This window comes from Ascaphus truei (genome assembly GCF_040206685.1).
Source record: "Ascaphus truei isolate aAscTru1 chromosome 2 unlocalized genomic scaffold, aAscTru1.hap1 SUPER_2_unloc_3, whole genome shotgun sequence".
Lineage (NCBI taxonomy): Eukaryota > Metazoa > Chordata > Amphibia > Anura > Ascaphidae > Ascaphus > Ascaphus truei.
This window is the reverse complement of record NW_027453817.1, coordinates 419,579-446,386: the sequence shown is the minus strand read 5'-3', so window position 1 is coordinate 446,386 and position 26,808 is coordinate 419,579. Positions and strand designations below refer to the sequence as shown.

The 26,808-nt window shown below is 47.5% G+C and overlaps 1 protein-coding gene across 3 annotated transcripts in view; it reads right to left on the bottom strand.

Moving 5' to 3' along the window:
• Positions 1 to 26,808, bottom strand: part of LOC142473273 (voltage-gated inwardly rectifying potassium channel KCNH2-like) — a 427,634-nt gene that overhangs the window by 26,999 nt on the left and 373,827 nt on the right. For all 3 annotated transcript variants that reach the window (XM_075580479.1, XM_075580478.1, XM_075580480.1), the window contains 2 exons: positions 2,339 to 2,538; positions 892 to 1,144 (listed from right to left, as the gene is read on the bottom strand). In XM_075580479.1, the coding sequence (XP_075436594.1) occupies positions 892 to 1,144; positions 2,339 to 2,538 (453 nt within the window). The remainder of the gene's footprint in view (positions 1 to 891; positions 1,145 to 2,338; positions 2,539 to 26,808) is intronic.

Here is a 26,808-nt window from a genome sequence, read left to right as displayed (position 1 = left end):
AGAGGTGGGAAGGTGTCGGGTGTAAGAGGTGGGAAGGTGTCGGGTGCAAGAGGTGGGAAGGTGTCGGGTGTAAGAGGTGGGAAGGTGTCAGTGTAAGAGGTGGGAAGGTGTCGGGTGTAAGAGGTGGGAAGGTGTCGGGTGTAAGAGGTGGGAACGTGTCAGTGTAAGAGGTGGGAACGTGTCGGGTGTAAGAGGTGGGAAGGTGTCGGGTGTAAGAGGTGGGAACGTGTCGTGTGTAAGAGGTGGGAACGTGTCGGGTGTAAGAGGTGGGAAGGTGTCGGGTGTAAGAGGTGGGAAGGTGTCGGGTGTAAGAGGTGGGAAGGTGTCGGGTGTAAGAGGTGGGAAGGTGTCGGGTGTAAGAGGTGGGAAGGTGTCGGGTGTAAGAGGTGGGAAGGTGTCGGGTGTAAGAGGTGGGAAGGTGTCGGGTGTAAGAGGTGGGAAGGTGTCGGGTGTAAGAGGTGGGAAGGTGTCGTGTGTAAGAGGTGGGAACGTGTCGTGTGTAAGAGGTGGGAACGTGTCGTGTGTAAGAGGTGGGAACGTGTCGGGTGTAAGAGGTGGGAACGTGTCGGGTGTAAGAGGTGGGAAGGTGTCGGGTGTAAGAGGTGGGAATGTGTCGGTTGTAAGAGGTGGGAAGGTGTCGGGTGTAAGAGGTGGGAACGTGTCGGTTGTAAGAGGTGGGAACGTGTCGGTTGTAAGAGGTGGGAACGTGTCGGGTGTAAGAGGTGGGAACGTGTCGGGTGTAAGAGGTGGGAACATGTCGGGTGTAAGAGGTGAGAAGGCATTGGGTATAAGATTTGGGAAAGTGGCAGGTGTGAAGAGGTGGGAAAATGTCGGGGGTTGGTTTGATAATGGGTATATAAAAAGTGAGCCTGTCCTTTTCTCTGGCATTACCCAATATGGCCACGACCACATCTCCACGCAGAATCTCGATGGAGCCGCGGGACAGGAAGTAGAGGGCGGTGAGGACGTCCCCTGCATGCACCAGCGTATCTCCAGGTGGGGCATGTGTGGTCTTGAATTTCATAGCCAGCGCTCGCAGACAGCCCTTGGTGGCTCCCTTGAAGGGTTTGCAGTTCTGCAGGAGGCTACGGTTCAGGTGCAGACAAATATCAGCCTGGAGACAATCAGGGAAACCCTTCAATACCTACAATACAGGGAGGAGAAGGTGAGACACGAAGTGAGGGGCAAAGAGAAAGAGGTGAGAGCATGACAAAGCCAAAGAGGAGAACACTGCAGAGACAGAGGAGAGAAAGGAGGAAAAGGAGCCAAGTGAGAGGAAGAAGATAGAAGCCAAGAGAGAAGAGAGAAAGAGGAAGAAGATAAAAGGAGGGAGAGAATGGAAGGAGGTGAGGAGGAGGAGGAGGAGGAAGAAGATAATAGGAGGGAGAGAATGGAAGGAGGTGAGGAGGAGGAGGGAAAGAATGGAAGGAGGTGAAGAGGAGGGAGAAGATAATAGGTGGGAGAGAATGGAAGGAGGTGAGGAGGAGGGAGAAGAGGACGTTGCAGAGACAAAGACAGAAGCTTGTTAAGGAGATAAAGAACATAGGAGAGGGAAAGAATAGCAAGGGGAGAGAGATGTGGGGATGGAAGGGAGAGAGATGTGGGGATGGAGGGGAGAGAGATGTGGAGATGGAGGGGAGAGTGATGTGGAGATGGAGGGGAGAGAGATGTGGAGATGGAGGGGAGAGAGATGTGGAGATGGAGGGGAGAGAGATGTGGAGATGGAGGGGAGAGAGATGTGGAGATGGAGGGGAGAGAGATGTGGAGAAGGAGGGGAGAGAGATGTGGAGAAGGAGGGGAGAGAGATGTGGAGATGGAGGGGAGAGGGATGTGGAGATGGAGGAGAGAGAGATGTGAAGGGGAGAGAGATGTGGAGATGGAGGGGAGAGAGATGTGGAGATGGAGGGGAGAGAGATGCGGAGATGGAGGGGAGAGAGATGTGGAGATGGTGGAGATGGAGGGGAGAGAGATATGGAGGGGAGAGAGATGTAGCGATGGAGGGGAGAGAGATGTAGCGATGGAGGGGAGAGAGATGGGGAGATGGAGGGGAGAGAGATGTGGAGGGGAGAGAGATGTGGAGATGGAGGGGAGAGAGATGGGGAGATGGAGGGGAGAGAGATGTGGAGATGGAGGGGAGAGAGATGTGGAGATGGAGGGGAGAGAGATGTGGAGATGGAGGGGAGAGAGATGTGGAGATGGAGGGGAGAGAGATGTGGAGATGGAGGGGAGGGAGATGTGGAGATGGAGGGGAGAGAGATGTGGAGATGGAGGGGAGAGGGATGTGGAGATGGAGGGGAAAGGGATGTGGAGATGGAGGGGAGAGCAGAGCCGGCCTCACTGCGTTCATGTCGATGCCGTTGGTGTAGGACCATGCGTGCTGGAAATACTCCTCCAGGCGTTGCCGCAAGGGGTTGGGGATCTGATGGAAGCGGATAAACTCTCGAACCCGCAGCATCTGGGTGTGATACCGCGCCGTACCCGAGTACAGACGCTGGATGATCGCAGAAACGTTCCCAAAAATACTGGCGTACATGAGAGCTGCAGAGACAGGAGACAGACATGTCGCGGAGCGCCGGGAACACGCAGAGCACACGCCGCCTGTACGGTACACGGAGTAAAACCTCCTCACTATGCAACTTGTTCTTTGGTGGTGGGAAAATTACCAGATATTTTTCTTTCATTATTTCTGGGGTCTATATGACCCCCAAGCAAGGACATCTCTGTAATTGTACATGTCCCCATCTCATTCCCCAAGCAAGGACATCTCTGTAATTGTACATGTCCCCGTCTCATTCCCCAAGCAAGGACATCTCTGTAATTGTACATGTCTCCGTCTCATCCCCCAAGCAAGGACATCTCTGTAATTGTACATGTCCCCGTCTCATCCCCCAAGCAAGGACATCTCTGTAATTGTACATGTCTCCGTCTCATCCCCCAAGCAAGGACATCTCTGTAATTGTACATGTCTCTGTCTCATCCCCCAAGCAAGGACATCTCTGTAATTGTACATATCCCCGTCTCATCCCCCAAGCAAGGACATCTCTGTAATTGTACATGTCCCCGTCTCATCCCCCAAGCAAGGACATCTCTGTAATTGTACATGTCTCCGTCTCATCCCCCAAGCAATGACATCTCTGTAATTGTACATGTCCCTGTCTCATTCCCCAAGCAAGGACATCTCTGTAATTGTACATGTCTCCGTCTCATCCCCCAAGCAAGGACATCTCTGTAATTGTACATGTCCCCGTCTCATCCCCCAAGCAAGGACATCTCTGTAAATGTACATGTCCCCGTCTCATCCCCCAAGCAAGGACATCTCTGTAATTGTACATGTCTCCGTCTCATCCCCAAGCACAGACATCTCTGTAATTGTACATGTCTCCGTCTCATCCCCCAAGCAAGGACATCTCTGTAATTGTACATGTCTCCGTCTCATCCCCAAGCAAGGACATCTCTGTAATTGTACATGTCCCCGTCTCATCCCCCAAGCACGGACATCTCTGTAATTGTACATGTCTCCGTCTCATCCCCCAAGCAAGGACATCTCTGTAATTGTACATGTCCCCGTCTCATCCCCCAAGCAAGGATATCTCTGTAATTGTACATGTCCCTGTCTCATTCCCAAAGCAAGGACATCTCTGTAATTGTACATGTCTCCGTCTCATCCCCCAAGCAAGGACATCTCTGTAATTGTACATGTCTCCGTCTCATCCCCCAAGCAAGGACATCTCTGTAATTGTACATGTCTCCGTCTCATCCCCCAAGCAAGGATATCTCTGTAATTGTACAAATCCCCGTCTCATCCCCCAAGCAAGGACATCTCTGTAATTGTACATGTCTCCGTCTCATCCCCCAAGCAAGGACATCTCTGTAATTGTACATGTCTCCGTCTCATCCCCAAAGCAAGGACATCTCTGTAATTGTACATGTCTCCGTCTCATCCCCCAAGCAAGGATATCTCTGTAATTGTACATGTCTCTGTCTCATTCCCCAAGCAAGGACATCTCTGTAATTGTACATGTCTCCGTCTCATCCCCCAAGCAAGGACATCTCTGTAATTGTACATGTCTCCGTCTCATCCCCCAAGCAAGGATATCTCTGTAATTGTACAAATCCCCGTCTCATCCCCCAAGCAAGGACATCTCTGTAATTGTACATGTCTCCGTCTCATCCCCCAAGCAAGGACATCTCTGTAATTGTACATGTCTCCGTCTCATCCCCCAAGCAAGGACATCTCTGTAATTGTACATGTCTCCGTCTCATCCCCCAAGCAAGGACATCTCTGTAATTGTACATGTCTCTGTCTCATCCCCCAAGCAAGGACATCTCTGTAATTGTACATGTCTCCGTCTCATCCCCCAAGCAAGGACATCTCTGTAATTGTACATGTCTCCGTCTCATCCCCCAAGCACGGACATCTCTGTAATTGTACATGTCTCCGTCTCATCCTCCAAGCAAGGACATCTCTGTAATTGTACATGTCTCCGTCTCATCCCCCAAGCAAGGACATCTCTGTAATTGTACATGTCTCCGTCTCATCCCCAAGCACGGACATCTCTGTAATTGTACATGTCTCCGTCTCATCCCCCAAGCAAGGACATCTCTGTAATTGTACATGTCCCCGTCTCATCCCCCAAGCAAGGACATCTCTGTAATTGTATATGTCCCCGTCTCATTCCCCAAGCAAGGATATCTCTGTAATTGTACATGTCTCTGTCTCATCCCCCAAGCAAGGACATCTCTGTAATTGTACATGTCCCCATCTCATCCCCCAAGCAAGGACATCTCTGTAATTGTACATGTCTCCGTCACATCCCCCAAGCAAGGATATCTCTGTAATTGTACATGTCTCCGTCTCATCCCCAAAGCAAGGACATCTCTGTAATTGTACATGTCTCCGTCTCATCCCCAAGCACGGACATCTCTGTAATTGTACATGTCTCCGTCTCATCCCCCAAGCAAGGACATATCTGTAATTGTACATGTCTCTGTCTCATCCCCCAAGCAAGGACATCTCTGTAATTGTACATGTCTCCATCTCATCCCCCAAGCAAGGACATCTCTGTAATTGTACATGTCTCCGTCTCATCCCCAAGCAAGGACATCTCTGTAATTGTACATGTCTCCGTCTCATCCCCCAAGCAAGGACATCTCTGTAATTGTATATGTCCCCGTCTCATTCCCCAAGCAAGGATATCTCTGTAATTGTACATGTCTCTGTCTCATCCCCCAAGCAAGGATATCTCTGTAATTGTATATGTCCCCGTCTCATCCCCCAAGCAAGGACATCTCTGTAATTGTACATGTCTCCGTCTCATCCCCAAGCACGGACATCTCTGTAATTGTACATGTCTCTGTCTCATCCCCCAAGCAAGGACATCTCTGTAATTGTACATGTCTCTGTCTCATCCCCCAATCAAGGACATCTCTGTAATTGTACATGTCTCCGTCTCATCCCCCAAGCAAGGACATTTCTGTAATTGTACATGTCCCCGTCTCATCCCCCAAGCAAGGACATCTCTGTAATTGTATATGTCCCCGTCTCATTCCCCAAGCAAGGATATCTCTGTAATTGTACATCTCTCTGTCTCATCCCCCAAGCACGGATATCTCTGTAATTGTACATGTCTCTGTCTCATCCCCCAAGCAAGGACATCTCTGTAATTGTACATGTCTCCGTCTCATCCCCAAGCACGGACATCTCTGTAATTGTACATGTCTCCGTCACATCCCCCAAGCACGGACATCTCTGTAATTGTACATGTCTCCGTCTCATCCCCCAAGCAAGGACATCTCTGTAATTGTACATGTCTCTGTCTCATCCCCCAAGCAAGGACATCTCTGTAATTGTACAAATCCCCGTCTCATCCCCCAAGCAAGGACATATCTGTAATTGTACATGTCTCTGTCTCATCCCCCAAGCAAGGACATCTCTGTAATTGTACAAATCCCCGTCTCATCCCCCAAGCAAGGACATCTCTGTAATTGTACATGTCCCCGTCTCATCCCCCAAGCAAGGATATCTCTGTAATTGTACATGTCTCCGTCTCATTCCCCAAGCAAGGATATCTCTGTAATTGTACATGTCTCCGTCTCATCCCCCAAGCAAGGACATCTCTGTAATTGTACATGTCTCCGTCTCATCCCCAAGCACGGACATCTCTGTAATTGTACATGTCTCCGTCACATCCCCCAAGCACGGACATCTCTGTAATTGTACATGTCTCCGTCTCATCCCCCAAGCAAGGACATCTCTGTAATTGTACATGTCTCTGTCTCATCCCCCAAGCAAGGACATCTCTGTAATTGTACAAATCCCCGTCTCATCCCCCAAGCAAGGACATATCTGTAATTGTACATGTCTCCGTCTCATCCCCAAAGCAAGGACATCTCTGTAATTGTACATGTCTCCGTCTCATCCCCAAGCACGGACATCTCTGTAATTGTACATGTCTCCGTCTCATCCCCCAAGCAAGGACATCTCTGTAATTGTACATGTCTCCGTCTCATCCCCCAAGCAAGGATATCTCTGTAATTGTACATGTCCCCGTCTCATCCCCCAAGCAAGGACATCTCTGTAATTGTATATGTCCCCGTCTCATTCCCCAAGCAAGGATATCTCTGTAATTGTACATGTCTCTGTCTCATTCCCCAAGCAAGGACATCTCTGTAATTGTACATGTCCCCATCTCATCCCCCAAGCAAGGACATCTCTGTAATTGTACATGTCTCCGTCACATCCCCCAAGCAAGGATATCTCTGTAATTGTACATGTCTCCGTCTCATCCCCAAAGCAAGGACATCTCTGTAATTGTACATGTCTCCGTCTCATCCCCAAGCACGGACATCTCTGTAATTGTACATGTCTCCGTCACATCCCCCAAGCACGGACATCTCTGTAATTGTACATGTCTCCGTCTCATCCCCCAAGCAAGGACATCTCTGTAATTGTACATGTCTCTGTCTCATCCCCCAAGCAAGGACATCTCTGTAATTGTACAAATCCCCGTCTCATCCCCCAAGCAAGGACATATCTGTAATTGTACATGTCTCCGTCTCATCCCCAAAGCAAGGACATCTCTGTAATTGTACATGTCTCCGTCTCATCCCCAAGCACGGACATCTCTGTAATTGTACATGTCTCCGTCTCATCCCCCAAGCAAGGACATCTCTGTAATTGTACATGTCTCCGTCTCATCCCCCAAGCAAGGATATCTCTGTAATTGTACATGTCCCCGTCTCATCCCCCAAGCAAGGACATCTCTGTAATTGTATATGTCCCCGTCTCATTCCCCAAGCAAGGATATCTCTGTAATTGTACATGTCTCTGTCTCATTCCCCAAGCAAGGACATCTCTGTAATTGTACATGTCCCCATCTCATCCCCCAAGCAAGGACATCTCTGTAATTGTACATGTCTCCGTCACATCCCCCAAGCAAGGATATCTCTGTAATTGTACATGTCTCCGTCTCATCCCCAAAGCAAGGACATCTCTGTAATTGTACATGTCTCCGTCTCATCCCCAAGCACGGACATCTCTGTAATTGTACATGTCTCCGTCTCATCCCCCAAGCAAGGACATCTCTGTAATTGTACATGTCTCTGTCTCATCCCCCAAGCAAGGACATCTCTGTAATTGTACATGTCTCCGTCTCATCCCCCAAGCAAGGACATCTCTGTAATTGTACATGTCTCCGTCTCATCCCCAAGCAAGGACATCTCTGTAATTGTACATGTCTCCGTCTCATCCCCCAAGCAAGGACATCTCTGTAATTGTATATGTCCCCGTCTCATTCCCCAAGCAAGGATATCTCTGTAATTGTACATGTCTCTGTCTCATCCCCCAAGCAAGGATATCTCTGTAATTGTATATGTCCCCGTCTCATCCCCCAAGCAAGGACATCTCTGTAATTGTACATGTCTCCGTCTCATCCCCAAGCACGGACATCTCTGTAATTGTACATGTCTCCGTCTCATCCCCCAAGCAAGGACATCTCTGTAATTGTACATGTCTCTGTCTCATCCCCCAATCAAGGACATCTCTGTAATTGTACATGTCTCCGTCTCATCCCCCAAGCAAGGACATTTCTGTAATTGTACATGTCCCCGTCTCATCCCCCAAGCAAGGACATCTCTGTAATTGTATATGTCCCCGTCTCATTCCCCAAGCAAGGATATCTCTGTAATTGTACATGTCTCTGTCTCATCCCCCAAGCACGGATATCTCTGTAATTGTACATGTCTCTGTCTCATCCCCCAAGCAAGGACATCTCTGTAATTGTACATGTCTCCGTCTCATCCCCAAGCACGGACATCTCTGTAATTGTACATGTCTCCGTCACATCCCCCAAGCACGGACATCTCTGTAATTGTACATGTCTCCGTCTCATCCCCCAAGCAAGGACATCTCTGTAATTGTACATGTCTCTGTCTCATCCCCCAAGCAAGGACATCTCTGTAATTGTACAAATCCCCGTCTCATCCCCCAAGCAAGGACATATCTGTAATTGTACATGTCTCTGTCTCATCCCCCAAGCAAGGACATCTCTGTAATTGTACAAATCCCTGTCTCATCCCCCAAGCAAGGACATCTCTGTAATTGTACATGTCCCCGTCTCATCCCCCAAGCAAGGATATCTCTGTAATTGTATATGTCTCCGTCTCATTCCCCAAGCAAGGATATCTCTGTAATTGTACATGTCTCCGTCTCATCCCCCAAGCAAGGACATTTTCTGTAATTGTACATGTCTCCGTCTCATCCCCAAGCACGGACATCTCTGTAATTGTACATGTCTCCGTCACATCCCCCAAGCACGGACATCTCTGTAATTGTACATGTCTCCGTCTCATCCCCCAAGCAAGGACATCTCTGTAATTGTACATGTCTCTGTCTCATCCCCCAAGCAAGGACATCTCTGTAATTGTACAAATCCCCGTCTCATCCCCCAAGCAAGGACATATCTGTAATTGTACATGTCTCTGTCTCATCCCCCAAGCAAGGACATCTCTGTAATTGTACAAATCCCCGTCTCATCCCCCAAGCAAGGACATCTCTGTAATTGTACATGTCCCCGTCTCATCCCCCAAGCAAGGACATCTCTGTAATTGTACAAATCCCCGTCTCATCCCCCAAGCAAGGACATCTCTGTAATTGTACATGTCCCCGTCTCATCCCCCAAGCAAGGACATCTCTGTAATTGTATATGTCCCCATCTCATTCCCCAAGCAAGGATATCTCTGTAATTGTACATGTCCCCGTCTCATTCCCCAAGCAAGGACATCTCTGTAATTGTACATGTCTCCGTCTCATCCCCCAAGCAAGGACATCTCTGTAATTGTACATGTCCCCGTCTCATCCCCCAAGCAAGGACATCTCTGTAATTGTACATGTCCCCGTCTCATCCCCCAAGCACGGACATCTCTGTAATTGTACATGTCCCCGTCTCATCCCCCAAGCACGGACATCTCTGTAATTGTACATGTCCCCGTCTCATTCCCCAAGCAAGGACATCTCTGTAATTGTACATGTCTCCGTCTCATTCCCCAAGCAAGGACATCTCTGTAATTGTACATGTCTCCGTCTCATCCCCCAAGCAAGGACATCTCTGTAATTGTACATGTCCCCGTCTCATCCCCCAAGCAAGGACATCTCTGTAATTGTACATGTCCCCGTCTCATCCCCCAAGCAAGGACATCTCTGTAATTGTACATGTCCCCGTCTCATCCCCCAAGCAAGGACATCTCTGTAATTGTACATGTCCCCGTCTCATCCCCCAAGCATGGACATCTCTGTAATTGTACATGTCTCCATCACATCCCCCAAGAAAGGACATCTCTGTAATTGTACATGTCCCCGTCTCATTCCCCAAGCAAGGACATCTCTGTAATTGTACATGTCCCCGTCTCATCCCCCAAGCAAGGACATCTCTGTAATTGTACATGTCCCCGTCTCATTCCCCAAGCAAGGATATCTCTGTAATTGTACATGTCTCTGTCTCATCCCCCAAGCAAGGACATCTCTGTAATTGTACATGTCCCCATCTCATCCCCCAAGCAAGGACATCTCTGTAATTGTACATGTCTCCGTCACATCCCCCAAGCAAGGATATCTCTGTAATTGTACATGTCTCCGTCTCATCCCCAAAGGAAGGACATCTCTGTAATTGTACATGTCTCCGTCTCATCCCCAAGCACGGACATCTCTGTAATTGTACATGTCTCCGTCTCATCCCCCAAGCAAGGACATATCTGTAATTGTACATGTCTCTGTCTCATCCCCCAAGCAAGGACATCTCTGTAATTGTACATGTCTCCGTCTCATCCCCCAAGCAAGGACATCTCTGTAATTGTACATGTCTCCGTCTCATCCCCAAGCAAGGACATCTCTGTAATTGTACATGTCTCCGTCTCATCCCCCAAGCAAGGACATCTCTGTAATTGTATATGTCCCCGTCTCATTCCCCAAGCAAGGATATCTCTGTAATTGTACATGTCTCTGTCTCATCCCCCAAGCAAGGATATCTCTGTAATTGTATATGTCCCCGTCTCATCCCCCAAGCAAGGACATCTCTGTAATTGTACATGTCTCCGTCTCATCCCCAAGCACGGACATCTCTGTAATTGTACATGTCTCTGTCTCATCCCCCAAGCAAGGACATCTCTGTAATTGTACATGTCTCTGTCTCATCCCCCAATCAAGGACATCTCTGTAATTGTACATGTCTCCGTCTCATCCCCCAAGCAAGGACATTTCTGTAATTGTACATGTCCCCGTCTCATCCCCCAAGCAAGGACATCTCTGTAATTGTATATGTCCCCGTCTCATTCCCCAAGCAAGGATATCTCTGTAATTGTACATCTCTCTGTCTCATCCCCCAAGCACGGATATCTCTGTAATTGTACATGTCTCTGTCTCATCCCCCAAGCAAGGACATCTCTGTAATTGTACATGTCTCCGTCTCATCCCCAAGCACGGACATCTCTGTAATTGTACATGTCTCCGTCACATCCCCCAAGCACGGACATCTCTGTAATTGTACATGTCTCCGTCTCATCCCCCAAGCAAGGACATCTCTGTAATTGTACATGTCTCTGTCTCATCCCCCAAGCAAGGACATCTCTGTAATTGTACAAATCCCCGTCTCATCCCCCAAGCAAGGACATATCTGTAATTGTACATGTCTCTGTCTCATCCCCCAAGCAAGGACATCTCTGTAATTGTACAAATCCCCGTCTCATCCCCCAAGCAAGGACATCTCTGTAATTGTACATGTCCCCGTCTCATCCCCCAAGCAAGGATATCTCTGTAATTGTACATGTCTCCGTCTCATTCCCCAAGCAAGGATATCTCTGTAATTGTACATGTCTCCGTCTCATCCCCCAAGCAAGGACATCTCTGTAATTGTACATGTCTCCGTCTCATCCCCAAGCACGGACATCTCTGTAATTGTACATGTCTCCGTCACATCCCCCAAGCACGGACATCTCTGTAATTGTACATGTCTCCGTCTCATCCCCCAAGCAAGGACATCTCTGTAATTGTACATGTCTCTGTCTCATCCCCCAAGCAAGGACATCTCTGTAATTGTACAAATCCCCGTCTCATCCCCCAAGCAAGGACATATCTGTAATTGTACATGTCTCCGTCTCATCCCCAAAGCAAGGACATCTCTGTAATTGTACATGTCTCCGTCTCATCCCCAAGCACGGACATCTCTGTAATTGTACATGTCTCCGTCTCATCCCCCAAGCAAGGACATCTCTGTAATTGTACATGTCTCCGTCTCATCCCCCAAGCAAGGATATCTCTGTAATTGTACATGTCCCCGTCTCATCCCCCAAGCAAGGACATCTCTGTAATTGTATATGTCCCCGTCTCATTCCCAAGCACGGACATCTCTGTAATTGTACATGTCTCCGTCACATCCCCCAAGCACGGACATCTCTGTAATTGTACATGTCTCCGTCTCATCCCCCAAGCAAGGACATCTCTGTAATTGTACATGTCTCTGTCTCATCCCCCAAGCAAGGACATCTCTGTAATTGTACAAATCCCCGTCTCATCCCCCAAGCAAGGACATATCTGTAATTGTACATGTCTCCGTCTCATCCCCAAAGCAAGGACATCTCTGTAATTGTACATGTCTCCGTCTCATCCCCAAGCACGGACATCTCTGTAATTGTACATGTCTCCGTCTCATCCCCCAAGCAAGGACATCTCTGTAATTGTACATGTCTCCGTCTCATCCCCCAAGCAAGGATATCTCTGTAATTGTACATGTCCCCGTCTCATCCCCCAAGCAAGGACATCTCTGTAATTGTATATGTCCCCGTCTCATTCCCCAAGCAAGGATATCTCTGTAATTGTACATGTCTCTGTCTCATTCCCCAAGCAAGGACATCTCTGTAATTGTACATGTCCCCATCTCATCCCCCAAGCAAGGACATCTCTGTAATTGTACATGTCTCCGTCACATCCCCCAAGCAAGGATATCTCTGTAATTGTACATGTCTCCGTCTCATCCCCAAAGCAAGGACATCTCTGTAATTGTACATGTCTCCGTCTCATCCCCAAGCACGGACATCTCTGTAATTGTACATGTCTCCGTCTCATCCCCCAAGCAAGGACATCTCTGTAATTGTACATGTCTCTGTCTCATCCCCCAAGCAAGGACATCTCTGTAATTGTACATGTCTCCGTCTCATCCCCCAAGCAAGGACATCTCTGTAATTGTACATGTCTCCGTCTCATCCCCAAGCAAGGACATCTCTGTAATTGTACATGTCTCCGTCTCATCCCCCAAGCAAGGACATCTCTGTAATTGTATATGTCCCCGTCTCATTCCCCAAGCAAGGATGTCTCTGTAATTGTACATGTCTCTGTCTCATCCCCCAAGCAAGGATATCTCTGTAATTGTATATGTCCCCGTCTCATCCCCCAAGCAAGGACATCTCTGTAATTGTACATGTCTCCGTCTCATCCCCAAGCACGGACATCTCTGTAATTGTACATGTCTCCGTCTCATCCCCCAAGCAAGGACATCTCTGTAATTGTACATGTCTCTGTCTCATCCCCCAATCAAGGACATCTCTGTAATTGTACATGTCTCCGTCTCATCCCCCAAGCAAGGACATTTCTGTAATTGTACATGTCCCCGTCTCATCCCCCAAGCAAGGACATCTCTGTAATTGTATATGTCCCCGTCTCATTCCCCAAGCAAGGATATCTCTGTAATTGTACATGTCTCTGTCTCATCCCCCAAGCACGGATATCTCTGTAATTGTACATGTCTCTGTCTCATCCCCCAAGCAAGGACATCTCTGTAATTGTACATGTCTCCGTCTCATCCCCAAGCACGGACATCTCTGTAATTGTACATGTCTCCGTCACATCCCCCAAGCACGGACATCTCTGTAATTGTACATGTCTCCGTCTCATCCCCCAAGCAAGGACATCTCTGTAATTGTACATGTCTCTGTCTCATCCCCCAAGCAAGGACATCTCTGTAATTGTACAAATCCCCGTCTCATCCCCCAAGCAAGGACATATCTGTAATTGTACATGTCTCTGTCTCATCCCCCAAGCAAGGACATCTCTGTAATTGTACAAATCCCCGTCTCATCCCCCAAGCAAGGACATCTCTGTAATTGTACATGTCCCCGTCTCATCCCCCAAGCAAGGATATCTCTGTAATTGTATATGTCTCCGTCTCATTCCCCAAGCAAGGATATCTCTGTAATTGTACATGTCTCCGTCTCATCCCCCAAGCAAGGACATTTTCTGTAATTGTACATGTCTCCGTCTCATCCCCAAGCACGGACATCTCTGTAATTGTACATGTCTCCGTCACATCCCCCAAGCACGGACATCTCTGTAATTGTACATGTCTCCGTCTCATCCCCCAAGCAAGGACATCTCTGTAATTGTACATGTCTCTGTCTCATCCCCCAAGCAAGGACATCTCTGTAATTGTACAAATCCCCGTCTCATCCCCCAAGCAAGGACATATCTGTAATTGTACATGTCTCTGTCTCATCCCCCAAGCAAGGACATCTCTGTAATTGTACAAATCCCCGTCTCATCCCCCAAGCAAGGACATCTCTGTAATTGTACATGTCCCCGTCTCATCCCCCAAGCAAGGACATCTCTGTAATTGTACAAATCCCCGTCTCATCCCCCAAGCAAGGACATCTCTGTAATTGTACATGTCTCCGTCTCATCCCCCAAGCAAGGACATCTCTGTAATTGTACATATCCCCGTCTCATCCCCCAAGCAAGGACATCTCTGTAATTGAACATGTCTCCGTCTCATCCCCCAAGCAAGGACATCTCTGTAATTGTACATATCCCCGTCTCATCCCCCAAGCACGGACATCTCTGTAATTGTATATGTCCCCGTCTCATCCCCCAAGCAAGGACATCTCTGTAATTGTATATGTCCCCATCTCATTCCCCAAGCAAGGATATCTCTGTAATTGTACATGTCCCCGTCTCATTCCCCAAGCAAGGACATCTCTGTAATTGTACATGTCTCCGTCTCATCCCCCAAGCAAGGACATCTCTGTAATTGTACATGTCCCCGTCTCATCCCCCAAGCAAGGACATCTCTGTAATTGTACATGTCCCCGTCTCATCCCCCAAGCACGGACATCTCTGTAATTGTACATGTCCCCGTCTCATCCCCCAAGCACGGACATCTCTGTAATTGTACATGTCCCCGTCTCATTCCCCAAGCAAGGACATCTCTGTAATTGTACATGTCTCCGTCTCATTCCCCAAGCAAGGACATCTCTGTAATTGTACATGTCTCCGTCTCATCCCCCAAGCAAGGACATCTCTGTAATTGTACATGTCTCCGTCTCATCCCCCAAGCAAGGACATCTCTGTAATTGTACATGTCCCCGTCTCATCCCCCAAGCAAGGACATCTCTGTAATTGTACATGTCCCCGTCTCATCCCCCAAGCAAGGACATCTCTGTAATTGTACATGTCCCCGTCTCATCCCCCAAGCAAGGACATCTCTGTAATTGTACATGTCCCCGTCTCATCCCCCAAGCATGGACATCTCTGTAATTGTACATGTCTCCATCACATCCCCCAAGCAAGGACATCTCTGTAATTGTACATGTCCCCATGTCCTCCCCCAAGCAAGGACATCTCTGTAATTGTACATGTCTCCGTCTCATCCCCCAAGCAAGGACATCTCTGTAATTGTACATGTCTCCGTCACATCCCCCAAGCAAGGACATATCTGTAATTGTACATGTCTCCGTCTCATCCCCAAAGCAAGGACATCTCTGTAATTGTACATGTCTCCGTCTCATCCCCAAGCACGGACATCTCTGTAATTGTACATGTCTCCGTCTCATCCCCCAAGCAAGGACATCTCTGTAATTGTACATGTCTCCGTCTCATCCCCCAAGCAAGGATATCTCTGTAATTGTACATGTCCCCGTCTCATCCCCCAAGCAAGGACATCTCTGTAATTGTATATGTCCCCGTCTCATTCCCCAAGCAAGGATATCTCTGTAATTGTACATGTCTCTGTCTCATTCCCCAAGCAAGGACATCTCTGTAATTGTACATGTCCCCATCTCATCCCCCAAGCAAGGACATCTCTGTAATTGTACATGTCTCCGTCACATCCCCCAAGCAAGGATATCTCTGTAATTGTACATGTCTCCGTCTCATCCCCAAAGCAAGGACATCTCTGTAATTGTACATGTCTCCGTCTCATCCCCAAGCACGGACATCTCTGTAATTGTACATGTCTCCGTCACATCCCCCAAGCACGGACATCTCTGTAATTGTACATGTCTCCGTCTCATCCCCCAAGCAAGGACATCTCTGTAATTGTACATGTCTCTGTCTCATCCCCCAAGCAAGGACATCTCTGTAATTGTACAAATCCCCGTCTCATCCCCCAAGCAAGGACATATCTGTAATTGTACATGTCTCCGTCTCATCCCCAAAGCAAGGACATCTCTGTAATTGTACATGTCTCCGTCTCATCCCCAAGCACGGACATCTCTGTAATTGTACATGTCTCCGTCTCATCCCCCAAGCAAGGACATCTCTGTAATTGTACATGTCTCCGTCTCATCCCCCAAGCAAGGATATCTCTGTAATTGTACATGTCCCCGTCTCATCCCCCAAGCAACGACATCTCTGTAATTGTATATGTCCCCGTCTCATTCCCCAAGCAAGGATATCTCTGTAATTGTACATGTCTCTGTCTCATTCCCCAAGCAAGGACATCTCTGTAATTGTACATGTCCCCATCTCATCCCCCAAGCAAGGACATCTCTGTAATTGTACATGTCTCCGTCACATCCCCCAAGCAAGGATATCTCTGTAATTGTACATGTCTCCGTCTCATCCCCAAAGCAAGGACATCTCTGTAATTGTACATGTCTCCGTCTCATCCCCAAGCACGGACATCTCTGTAATTGTACATGTCTCCGTCTCATCCCCCAAGCAAGGACATCTCTGTAATTGTACATGTCTCTGTCTCATCCCCCAAGCAAGGACATCTCTGTAATTGTACATGTCTCCGTCTCATCCCCCAAGCAAGGACATCTCTGTAATTGTACATGTCTCCGTCTCATCCCCAAGCAAGGACATCTCTGTAATTGTACATGTCTCCGTCTCATCCCCCAAGCAAGGACATCTCTGTAATTGTATATGTCCCCGTCTCATTCCCCAAGCAAGGATATCTCTGTAATTGTACATGTCTCTGTCTCATCCCCCAAGCAAGGATATCTCTGTAATTGTATATGTCCCCGTCTCATCCCCCAAGCAAGGACATCTCTGTAATTGTACATGTCTCCGTCTCATCCCCAAGCACGGACATCTCTGTAATTGTACATGTCTCCGTCTCATCCCCCAAGCAAGGACATCTCTGTAATTGTACATGTCTCTGTCTCATCCCCCAATCAAGGACATCTCTGTAATTGTACATGTCTCCGTCTCATCCCCCAAGCAAGGACATTTCTGTAATTGTACATGTCCCCGTCTCATCCCCCAAGCAAGGACATCTCTGTAATTGTATATGTCCCCGTCTCATTCCCCAAGCAAGGATATCTCTGTAATTGTACATGTCTCTGTCTCATCCCCCAAGCACGGATATCTCTGTAATTGTACATGTCTCTGTCTCATCCCCCAAGCAAGGACATCTCTGTAATTGTACATGTCTCCGTCTCATCCCCAAGCACGGACATCTCTGTAATTGTACATGTCTCCGTCACATCCCCCAAGCACGGACATCTCTGTAATTGTACATGTCTCCGTCTCATCCCCCAAGCAAGGACATCTCTGTAATTGTACATGTCTCTGTCTCATCCCCCAAGCAAGGACATCTCTGTAATTGTACAAATCCCCGTCTCATCCCCCAAGCAAGGACATATCTGTAATTGTACATGTCTCTGTCTCATCCCCCAAGCAAGGACATCTCTGTAATTGTACAAATCCCCGTCTCATCCCCCAAGCAAGGACATCTCTGTAATTGTACATGTCCCCGTCTCATCCCCCAAGCAAGGATATCTCTGTAATTGTATATGTCTCCGTCTCATTCCCCAAGCAAGGATATCTCTGTAATTGTACATGTCTCCGTCTCATCCCCCAAGCAAGGACATTTTCTGTAATTGTACATGTCTCCGTCTCATCCCCAAGCACGGACATCTCTGTAATTGTACATGTCTCCGTCACATCCCCCAAGCACGGACATCTCTGTAATTGTACATGTCTCCGTCTCATCCCCCAAGCAAGGACATCTCTGTAATTGTACATGTCTCTGTCTCATCCCCCAAGCAAGGACATCTCTGTAATTGTACAAATCCCCGTCTCATCCCCCAAGCAAGGACATATCTGTAATTGTACATGTCTCTGTCTCATCCCCCAAGCAAGGACATCTCTGTAATTGTACATGTCTCCGTCTCATCCCCAAGCACGGACATCTCTGTAATTGTACATGTCTCCGTCACATCCCCCAAGCACGGACATCTCTGTAATTGTACATGTCTCCGTCTCATCCCCCAAGCAAGGACATCTCTGTAATTGTACATGTCTCTGTCTCATCCCCCAAGCAAGGACATCTCTGTAATTGTACAAATCCCCGTCTCATCCCCCAAGCAAGGACATCTCTGTAATTGTACATGTCCCCGTCTCATCCCCCAAGCAAGGACATCTCTGTAATTGTACAAATCCCCGTCTCATCCCCCAAGCAAGGACATCTCTGTAATTGTACATGTCTCCGTCTCATCCCCCAAGCAAGGACATCTCTGTAATTGTACATATCCCCGTCTCATCCCCCAAGCAAGGACATCTCTGTAATTGTACATGTCTCCGTCTCATCCCCCAAGCAAGGACATCTCTGTAATTGTACATATCCCCGTCTCATCCCCCAAGCACGGACATCTCTGTAATTGTATATGTCCCCGTCTCATCCCCCAAGCAAGGACATCTCTGTAATTGTATATGTCCCCATCTCATTCCCCAAGCAAGGATATCTCTGTAATTGTACATGTCCCCGTCTCATTCCCCAAGCAAGGACATCTCTGTAATTGTACATGTCTCCGTCTCATCCCCCAAGCAAGGACATCTCTGTAATTGTACATGTCCCCGTCTCATCCCCCAAGCAAGGACATCTCTGTAATTGTACATGTCCCCGTCTCATCCCCCAAGCACGGACATCTCTGTAATTGTACATGTCCCCGTCTCATCCCCCAAGCACGGACATCTCTGTAATTGTACATGTCCCCGTCTCATTCCCCAAGCAAGGACATCTCTGTAATTGTACATGTCTCCGTCTCATTCCCCAAGCAAGGACATCTCTGTAATTGTACATGTCTCCGTCTCATCCCCCAAGCAAGGACATCTCTGTAATTGTACATGTCTCCGTCTCATCCCCCAAGCAAGGACATCTCTGTAATTGTACATGTCCCCGTCTCATCCCCCAAGCAAGGACATCTCTGTAATTGTACATGTCCCCGTCTCATCCCCCAAGCAAGGACATCTCTGTAATTGTACATGTCCCCGTCTCATCCCCCAAGCAAGGACATCTCTGTAATTGTACATGTCCCCGTCTCATCCCCCAAGCATGGACATCTCTGTAATTGTACATGTCTCCATCACATCCCCCAAGAAAGGACATCTCTGTAATTGTACATGTCCCCGTCTCATTCCCCAAGCAAGGACATCTCTGTAATTGTACATGTCCCCGTCTCATCCCCCAAGCAAGGACATCTCTGTAATTGTACATGTCCCCGTCTCATCCCCCAAGCAAGGACATCTCTGTAATTGTACAGTACATGTCTCCGTCACATCCCCCAAGCAAGGACATCTCTGTAATTGTACATGTCCCCGTCTCATCCCCCAAGCAAGGACATCTCTGTAATTGTACATGTCCCCATGTCCTCCCCCAAGCAAGGACATCTCTGTAATTGTACATGTCTCCGTCTCATCCCCCAAGCAAGGATATCTCTGTAATTGTACATGTCTCCGTCTCATCCTCCAAGCAAGGACTTCTCTGTAATTGTACATGTCTCCGTCTCATCCCCCAAGCAAGGACATCTCTGTAATTGTACATGTCTCCGTCTCATCCCCCAAGCAAGGACATCTCTGTAATTGTACATGTCCCCGTCTCATCCCCCAAGCAAGGACATCTCTGTAATTGTACATGTCTCCGTCTCACTCCCCATGCAAGGACATCTCTGTAATTGTACATGTCTCCGTCACATCCCCCAAGCAAGGACATCTCTGTAATTGTACATGTCTCCGTCTCATCCCCCAAGCAAGGACATCTCTGTAATTGTACATGTCTCCGTCTCATTCCCCAAGCAATGACATCTCTGTAATTATAAATGTCTCTGTCTCATCCCCAAGCAAGGACATCTCTGTAATTGTACATGTCCCCGTCTCATCCCCCAAGCAAGGACATCTCTGTAATTGTACATGTCCCCGTCTCATCCCCCAAGCAAGGACATCTCTGTAATTGTACATGTCTCCGTCTCATCCCCCAAGCAAGGACATCTCTGTAATTGTACATGTCTCTGTCTCATCCCCCAAGCAAGGACATCTCTGTAATTGTACATGTCTCCGTCTCATCCCCCAAGCAAGGACATCTCTGTAATTGTACATGTCCCCGTCTCATCCCCCAAACACGGACATCTCTGTAATTGTACATGTCCCCGTCTCATCCCCCAAGCAAGGACATCTCTGTAATTGTACATGTCTCCGTCTCATCCCCCAAGCAAGGATATCTCTGTAATTGTACATGTCTCCGTCTCATCCCCCAAGCAAGGACATCTCTGTAATTGTACATGTCTCCGTCTCATCCCCCAAGCAAGGACATCTCTGTAATTGTACATGTCCCCGTCTCATTCCCCAAGCAAGGACATCTCTGTAATTGTACATGTCCCCGTCTCATCCCCCAAGCAAGGACATCTCTGTAATTGTACATGTCTCCGTCTCATCCCCCAAGCAAGGACATCTCTGTAATTGTACATGTCTCCGTCTCATCCCCCAAGCAAGGACATCTCTGTAATTGTACATGTCTCCGTCTCATCCCCCAAGCAAGGACATCTCTGTAATTGTACATGTCCCCGTCTCATTCCCCAAGCAAGGACATCTCTGTAATTGTACATGTCCCCCTCTCATCCCCCAAGCAAGGACATCTCTGTAATTGTACATGTCTACGTCTCATCCCCCAAGCAAGGACATCTCTGTAATTGTACATGTCTCCGTCTCATCCCCCAAGCAAGGACATCTCTGTAATTGTATATGTCTCCGTCTCATCCCCCAAGCAAGGACATCTCTGTAATTGTACATGTCTCCGTCTCATCCCCCAAGCAAGGACATCTCTGTAATTGTACATGTCTCTGTCTCATCCCCCAAGCAAGGACATCTCTGTAATTGTACATGTCTCCGTCTCATCCCCCAAGCACGGACATCTCTGTAATTGTACATGTCTCCGTCTCATCCCCCAAGCAAGGACATCTCTGTAATTGTACATGTCCCCGTCTCATCCCCCAAGCACGGACATCTCTGTAATTGTACATGTCCCCGTCTCATCCCCCAAGCAAGGAGATCTCTGTAATTGTACATGTCTCCGTCTCATCCCCCAAGCACGGACATCTCTGTAATTGTACATGTCTCCGTCTCATCCCCCAAGCAAGGACATCTCTGTAATTGTACATGTCCCCGTCTCATCCCCCAAAATGAGACAAAAAAATTCCTAACATGGAAATGATCAAATGTCCAGATATATTCATGTTATATATCCAGGATATTCATATTCATGTTATATATCCAGGATATTCATGTTATATATCCAGGATATTCATGTTATATATCCAGGATATTCATGTTATATATCCAGGATATTCATGTTATATATCCAGGATATTCATGTTATATATCCAGGATATTCATGTTATATATCCAGGATATTCCTGTTATATATCCAGGATATTCCTGTTATATATCCAGGATATTCGTGTTATATATCCAGGATATTCGTGTTATATATCCAGGATATTCATGTTATATATCCAGGATATTCATGTTATATATCCAGGATATTCCTGTTATATATCCAGGATATTCATGTTATATATCCAGGATATTCATGTTATATATCCAGGATATTCATGTTATATATCCAGGATATTCATGTTATCCTGTATATATCTGGACATTTGTTCATTTCCATGTTAGGAATTTTTGGTGACACTTAGATCTCTTTGTGTTATCTACATAACGGATCACATCCATCTCTTCACATTGTTCCTAGATTTCTGCACACTTCCCACCACGATGGGCCAGTTCTACCTCTACGGTTTCCATCTTGCAGTGTGTGTGGTTTATATGTATATGATATCAGTAATAGACAAAAACAAAGGAATTAACCCCTCCAAAAAAGCGCTAACCTACACTAAATTAATTATTAAGTGCTAACAATAATGTGCTAAACAATATGTGTCATTACAAAACATCAAAGTGAAAACAAAAAATATATATCAAGCAGCTTGGTGACAATATGACAGGCTATTCCAAACCTGATAACAAAAGTGCACAAACAAATATAAAGTCCCCAGCGCTATAAGTCCAAGATACCGTGACCTTAAAGGAAGTCTCTAATCTTTCAAGATGGTAGTTGGGCTTGATAAAGATGTTCCAGATGGGACGGTGTCTTTTGATGTAGATGAGTACACCTTCTGAAATATAGATGACAGACACACCTGATTGCGCAGCGTATTTCTACAATCAGATCCCTATCTAGGATAATACAGAATCTTACTCACATAAGTTACATCTGTATGTTCATTGGAGAGAATCTGTGGTGGCTCCCCTTCTCCTCTGTTCCTCTCACGAACCCCCGTGTGGAGACAGCTTACTGGGATCAATCACAGTCCTCGATGGCGTCAAGGATGTATCCGTTGCGACACCCCCACCGACGTCAGATAAGATGGGCACAATATGGTGTAGTATGCAATTACTTTAATAGGCTAAAACACTTATACAAAGCATTAAAATATTAAGCATTAGCGCGGAGTATCATCCACACTGCACCATGTGAGTGTATTTTAATGCTTTGTATAAGTGTTTTAGCCTATTAAAGTAATTACATACTACACCATATTGTGCCCATCTTATCTGACGTCGGTGGGGGTGTCGCAACGGATCTATCCTTGACGCCATCGAGGACTGTGATTGATCCCAGTAAGCTGTCTCCACACGGGGGTTCGTGAGAGGAACAGAGGAGGAGGGGAGCCACCACTGATTCTCTCCAATGAACATACAGATGTAACTTATGTGAGTAAGATTCTGTACTATCTTAGATAGGGATCTGATTGTAGAAATACGCTGCGCAATCAGGTGTGTCTGTCATCTGTATTTCAGAAGGTGTACTCATCTACATCAAAAGACACCGTCCCATCTGGAACATCTTTATCAAGCCCAACGACCATCTTGAAAGATTAGAGACTTCCTTTAAGGTCACGATATCTTGGACTTATAGCGCTGGGGACTTTATATTTGTTTGTGCACTTATATGATATCAGTGTATCGATTAGTGTGTCCCTTAGGTACTTCTGTTCACATTGTGACCGGCTGGTGTTGCTGATCCAGGGAACACGTTTCCCTGGGATCCCACCTGACACTCTCCTTGCATTAGCCTGATATCTGTGTTTTTGAGGCTTCTCCATGTTGGCTTTATTTTTGTTAAATAAAGCATGACACGGTGTAATATATCATGTGTTGTTGTTCATCTGAGGTTGTATTCACCTAATTTTAAGACCTGCTAAGGAACAGATGATTGTTATTATTACACGCATGTCCTAGATCAGCAGGGGGGAGCGGGTCAGCACAGGGAACGGGTCAGCACGGAGAATGGGTCAGCACGGGGGAGCGGGTCAGCACAGGGAACGGGTCAGCACGGAGAATGGGTCAGCACGGGGGAGCAGGTCAGCACGGGGAACGGGTCAGCACGGGGGAGCAGGTCAGCACGGGGAACGGGTCAGCACGGGGGAGCAGGTCAGCACGGGGAACAGGTCAGCACAGGGAACAGGTCAGCACAGAGAATGGGTCAGCACGGGGAATGGGTCAGCACGGGGAACGGGTCAGCACGGGGAACGGGTCAGCACAGGGAACGGGTCAGCACAGAGAACGGGTCAGCAAAGGGAACGGGTTAGCACAGAGAAAGGGTCAGCACTGGGAACGGGTCAGCACGGGGAATTGGACCTCCGTGTATTCTGTAAAGTAATCCAACAATTAACAATGGTTCCCAGCACTCTGTCTTAGCGTTACTCTGACGCAGGAGAGGATAGGGAAATACCGCCTGGAAATACCGCCATGTTAGTTATATTATACTGGGGCAGCGATGGTTCCCAGCGCTCTGTATAAGCGTTACTCTGACGCAGGAGAGGATAGGGAAATACCGGCTGGAAATAACGCCATGTTAGTTAAATTATACTGTGGTCTAAAAATCAGCAATGGTTCCCAGCGCTCAAAGCACGAGTCAAAAACTTCATTCATCAAATAGGAATATTTTAGTGAAAGAGCGAGAGATCAATATGAAGACAAATATGAGAAAGCAGTATCACAAAGCACTACGGATGACAGAAGGATGAGGAAGTATGATGTCACACTTTGATGTGAGAATGAAACGCTTAAATAATTCTTGCAATGTCTGCCAGCGCGTCCTGAGAGAAATGTTTAACCCTTAAACTTCCGGTGTCACGATGCGGATGACACAATCCTATATGCACACAGCCATAGCCTCTCTGACCTTGAACACGTACTGCAGTCTGACTTTGAGACTTAAAAATTGGATTTCCCAAAACAAACTGTTTCTAAACACAGGCAAGGCTGCAACAATGGTATTTGGGACCAAGGCTAAATTTCTAAAGCTTTGAATACTATCCAAGCCCCTGTTACTAGTTTTAAATACCTGGGTGTGGCAGGACGGCCTGTAGCCGAGGTCAGGGAACAGTCCACACGTGTAGTTTCAGGATAATGAAAAATGTTCAATGGCTTTATTTCTCCACAGTAACATAACATGCGGGTACACTGTCCCTTTAACAAAATAAATCCTGTTCCATGATGGGAGAAAAACTGACTAACACAGCAGACCTATCTAGCAGGCTGGCTAAACCATAACCAAACCTTCAGAGTCTTTTAAGCAGTCATGAAAACAAATGAAACAAATCTTACTTTGGCTGCAGTAAGTAGTGTGTTGTATCCTTCTGGCTAGCAGCACATCTATCCATGTGCTCTGGTCTGAGGGAGCCAGCTACTGCTAGTAACAACATCCTTTTCTAACTTCCTGGCTCTCAGGTGTCAGCTTACTTCCTGATCACCTAACTTCCACCTGAGTTAACCCTTATGAGTGCTGGATGAAGCACTCAGACATATGTTTCCCATGAATAATTGATAGGGGTTGACTTCACCCTGTCACACTGGGCATATGGTTTGACTCCCACTTAACATTCGGGATGCACATTGATACCCTGACATCCAAAACCTATGTCAAACTAGGGGTACTTTACAGGAACAAATCCTCCCTGCCTGCTGGTCAGAAAGCGTATCGCACAGCAGATGCTAATGCCAATTATCGATTATGGAGACATAGTATATGGCTCGGCTCCTCAAACCCACCTTAGCAAACTTGACACCCTCTACAATTCAATTTGTCGTTTCGTTCTCCAATGCAACTACAGCACACATCACTGCGAAATGCTCACAGAACTAGATTGGTCATCACTCGAGTCTAGGCGCAAAGTTCACCTTTCCTGTCTTGCCTTTAAATTCTTCATGGGCAAGCTACCCAGCTACCTGAACAAGCTCCTCACCCCTACCACTTGCAGCACTCATCACCTGAGATCAGACTCCAAAAGACTATTCATGGTCCCAAGGCTCAACAAAGTATCCGGATATTCCTCCTTCTCCTACCGTGCACCCCAAAACTGGAACAACCTACCGGAGACTCTCACATCCACCACCAGTTTAAATTCTTTCAAAACTAAAGCTGTCTCACATTTTAATCTGGTCTGTAACTGCTACATACACCTATAATATATGTAGCCAGGTCCCCCACTGGGCTTTCCCCTGCCCTTCTCTACCTTCCGATAGGCGTGGGAGGGGTGCGGGTATGTCTGACGGGTGCCAGTGAAGTGGAGGAGGCGATCGCGTCGCCGGCGGCTTCCTTTGCAGGGCGCCGCCATCTTGTGCAGAGATGCGCATACGCAGGAGAAGGTTGTGAGTGCGGCGGCCATCTTGCTACACCTTTGCGCATGCGCAGAAGATTCCCCGCGATGGCCATTACACCCAGGAGCTCCGTATGGGAACTACAGCTCCCAGCAGCCTCAGGGGCTGTTCATCACATGGCGCGAATCAGCTAATAGGGCTGCAGGATTCCCCCTGCAGGAGATAGACACATTTGGTGCTGAGAAGCACGCCAGTCGGAAATGGGATGCCAACAGGGTAGGGTGTATGTGTGCAGGGTTCTGTGACTCCTGTACTAGGCCAGATTACCCCCAGTAGGCCCCGACTCACCTCAGCTTGTGGTTACTACAGGGACTGGCCCATAAGATAGGGACACTGCCTCTGTAGCATTATTAAGCAAGGGACACAGTCAGGACGCGACTGCATCCTGATTACAGGTAGTCTGGGACCAGACACCTGCTGCACAGAGACTATCTTCACGGTGGGACACTCCAACCAGATACCACCCCACGCGGAGGCAGACTCATCGCGGACGACTTCATCGCTGGATCAGTGGATCCAATCTACCTTGTTCTCAGCGCCCCCGGGTGCTGGAGCACCCGGCAGGTACCTAATTACACTAAGTGCACCAACCTATTCTTGTGGGCAGCGCTGTCTCACACATTGGGGTGGGTGTGGGACTCTAAGGACACGTGTTGGGTACACAGTGGTGGGTTACGGCCGTGTGAGGCTGGCATTATAAACTGTGTGTTATTATTATTGGTTCCTATGCTGGGCTCCCTCTCAGGTGGAGGCGCTGCACCGAGACTATTATTATATCACCCCGGGCTCCCCGTGGCGGAGGCTTTGGCTCTGTGTGAGCCAACAGGTAGTGGCAGCACCAGTAGCCTTATTGTTTAGGGGGAAACAGGGACACATATATATTATCTTTAACTGTGCATGCAATGTCTTGTATATAATGTATACCCTGTGCACTTATGTAACTGTATCTGTAACCCTGTATCATAACTCTGTGCCCACTTTTTCAGTAAAATATGCCTTTTTGATGAATGAAGTTTTTGACTCATGCTTTCAGTGCTGGGAAC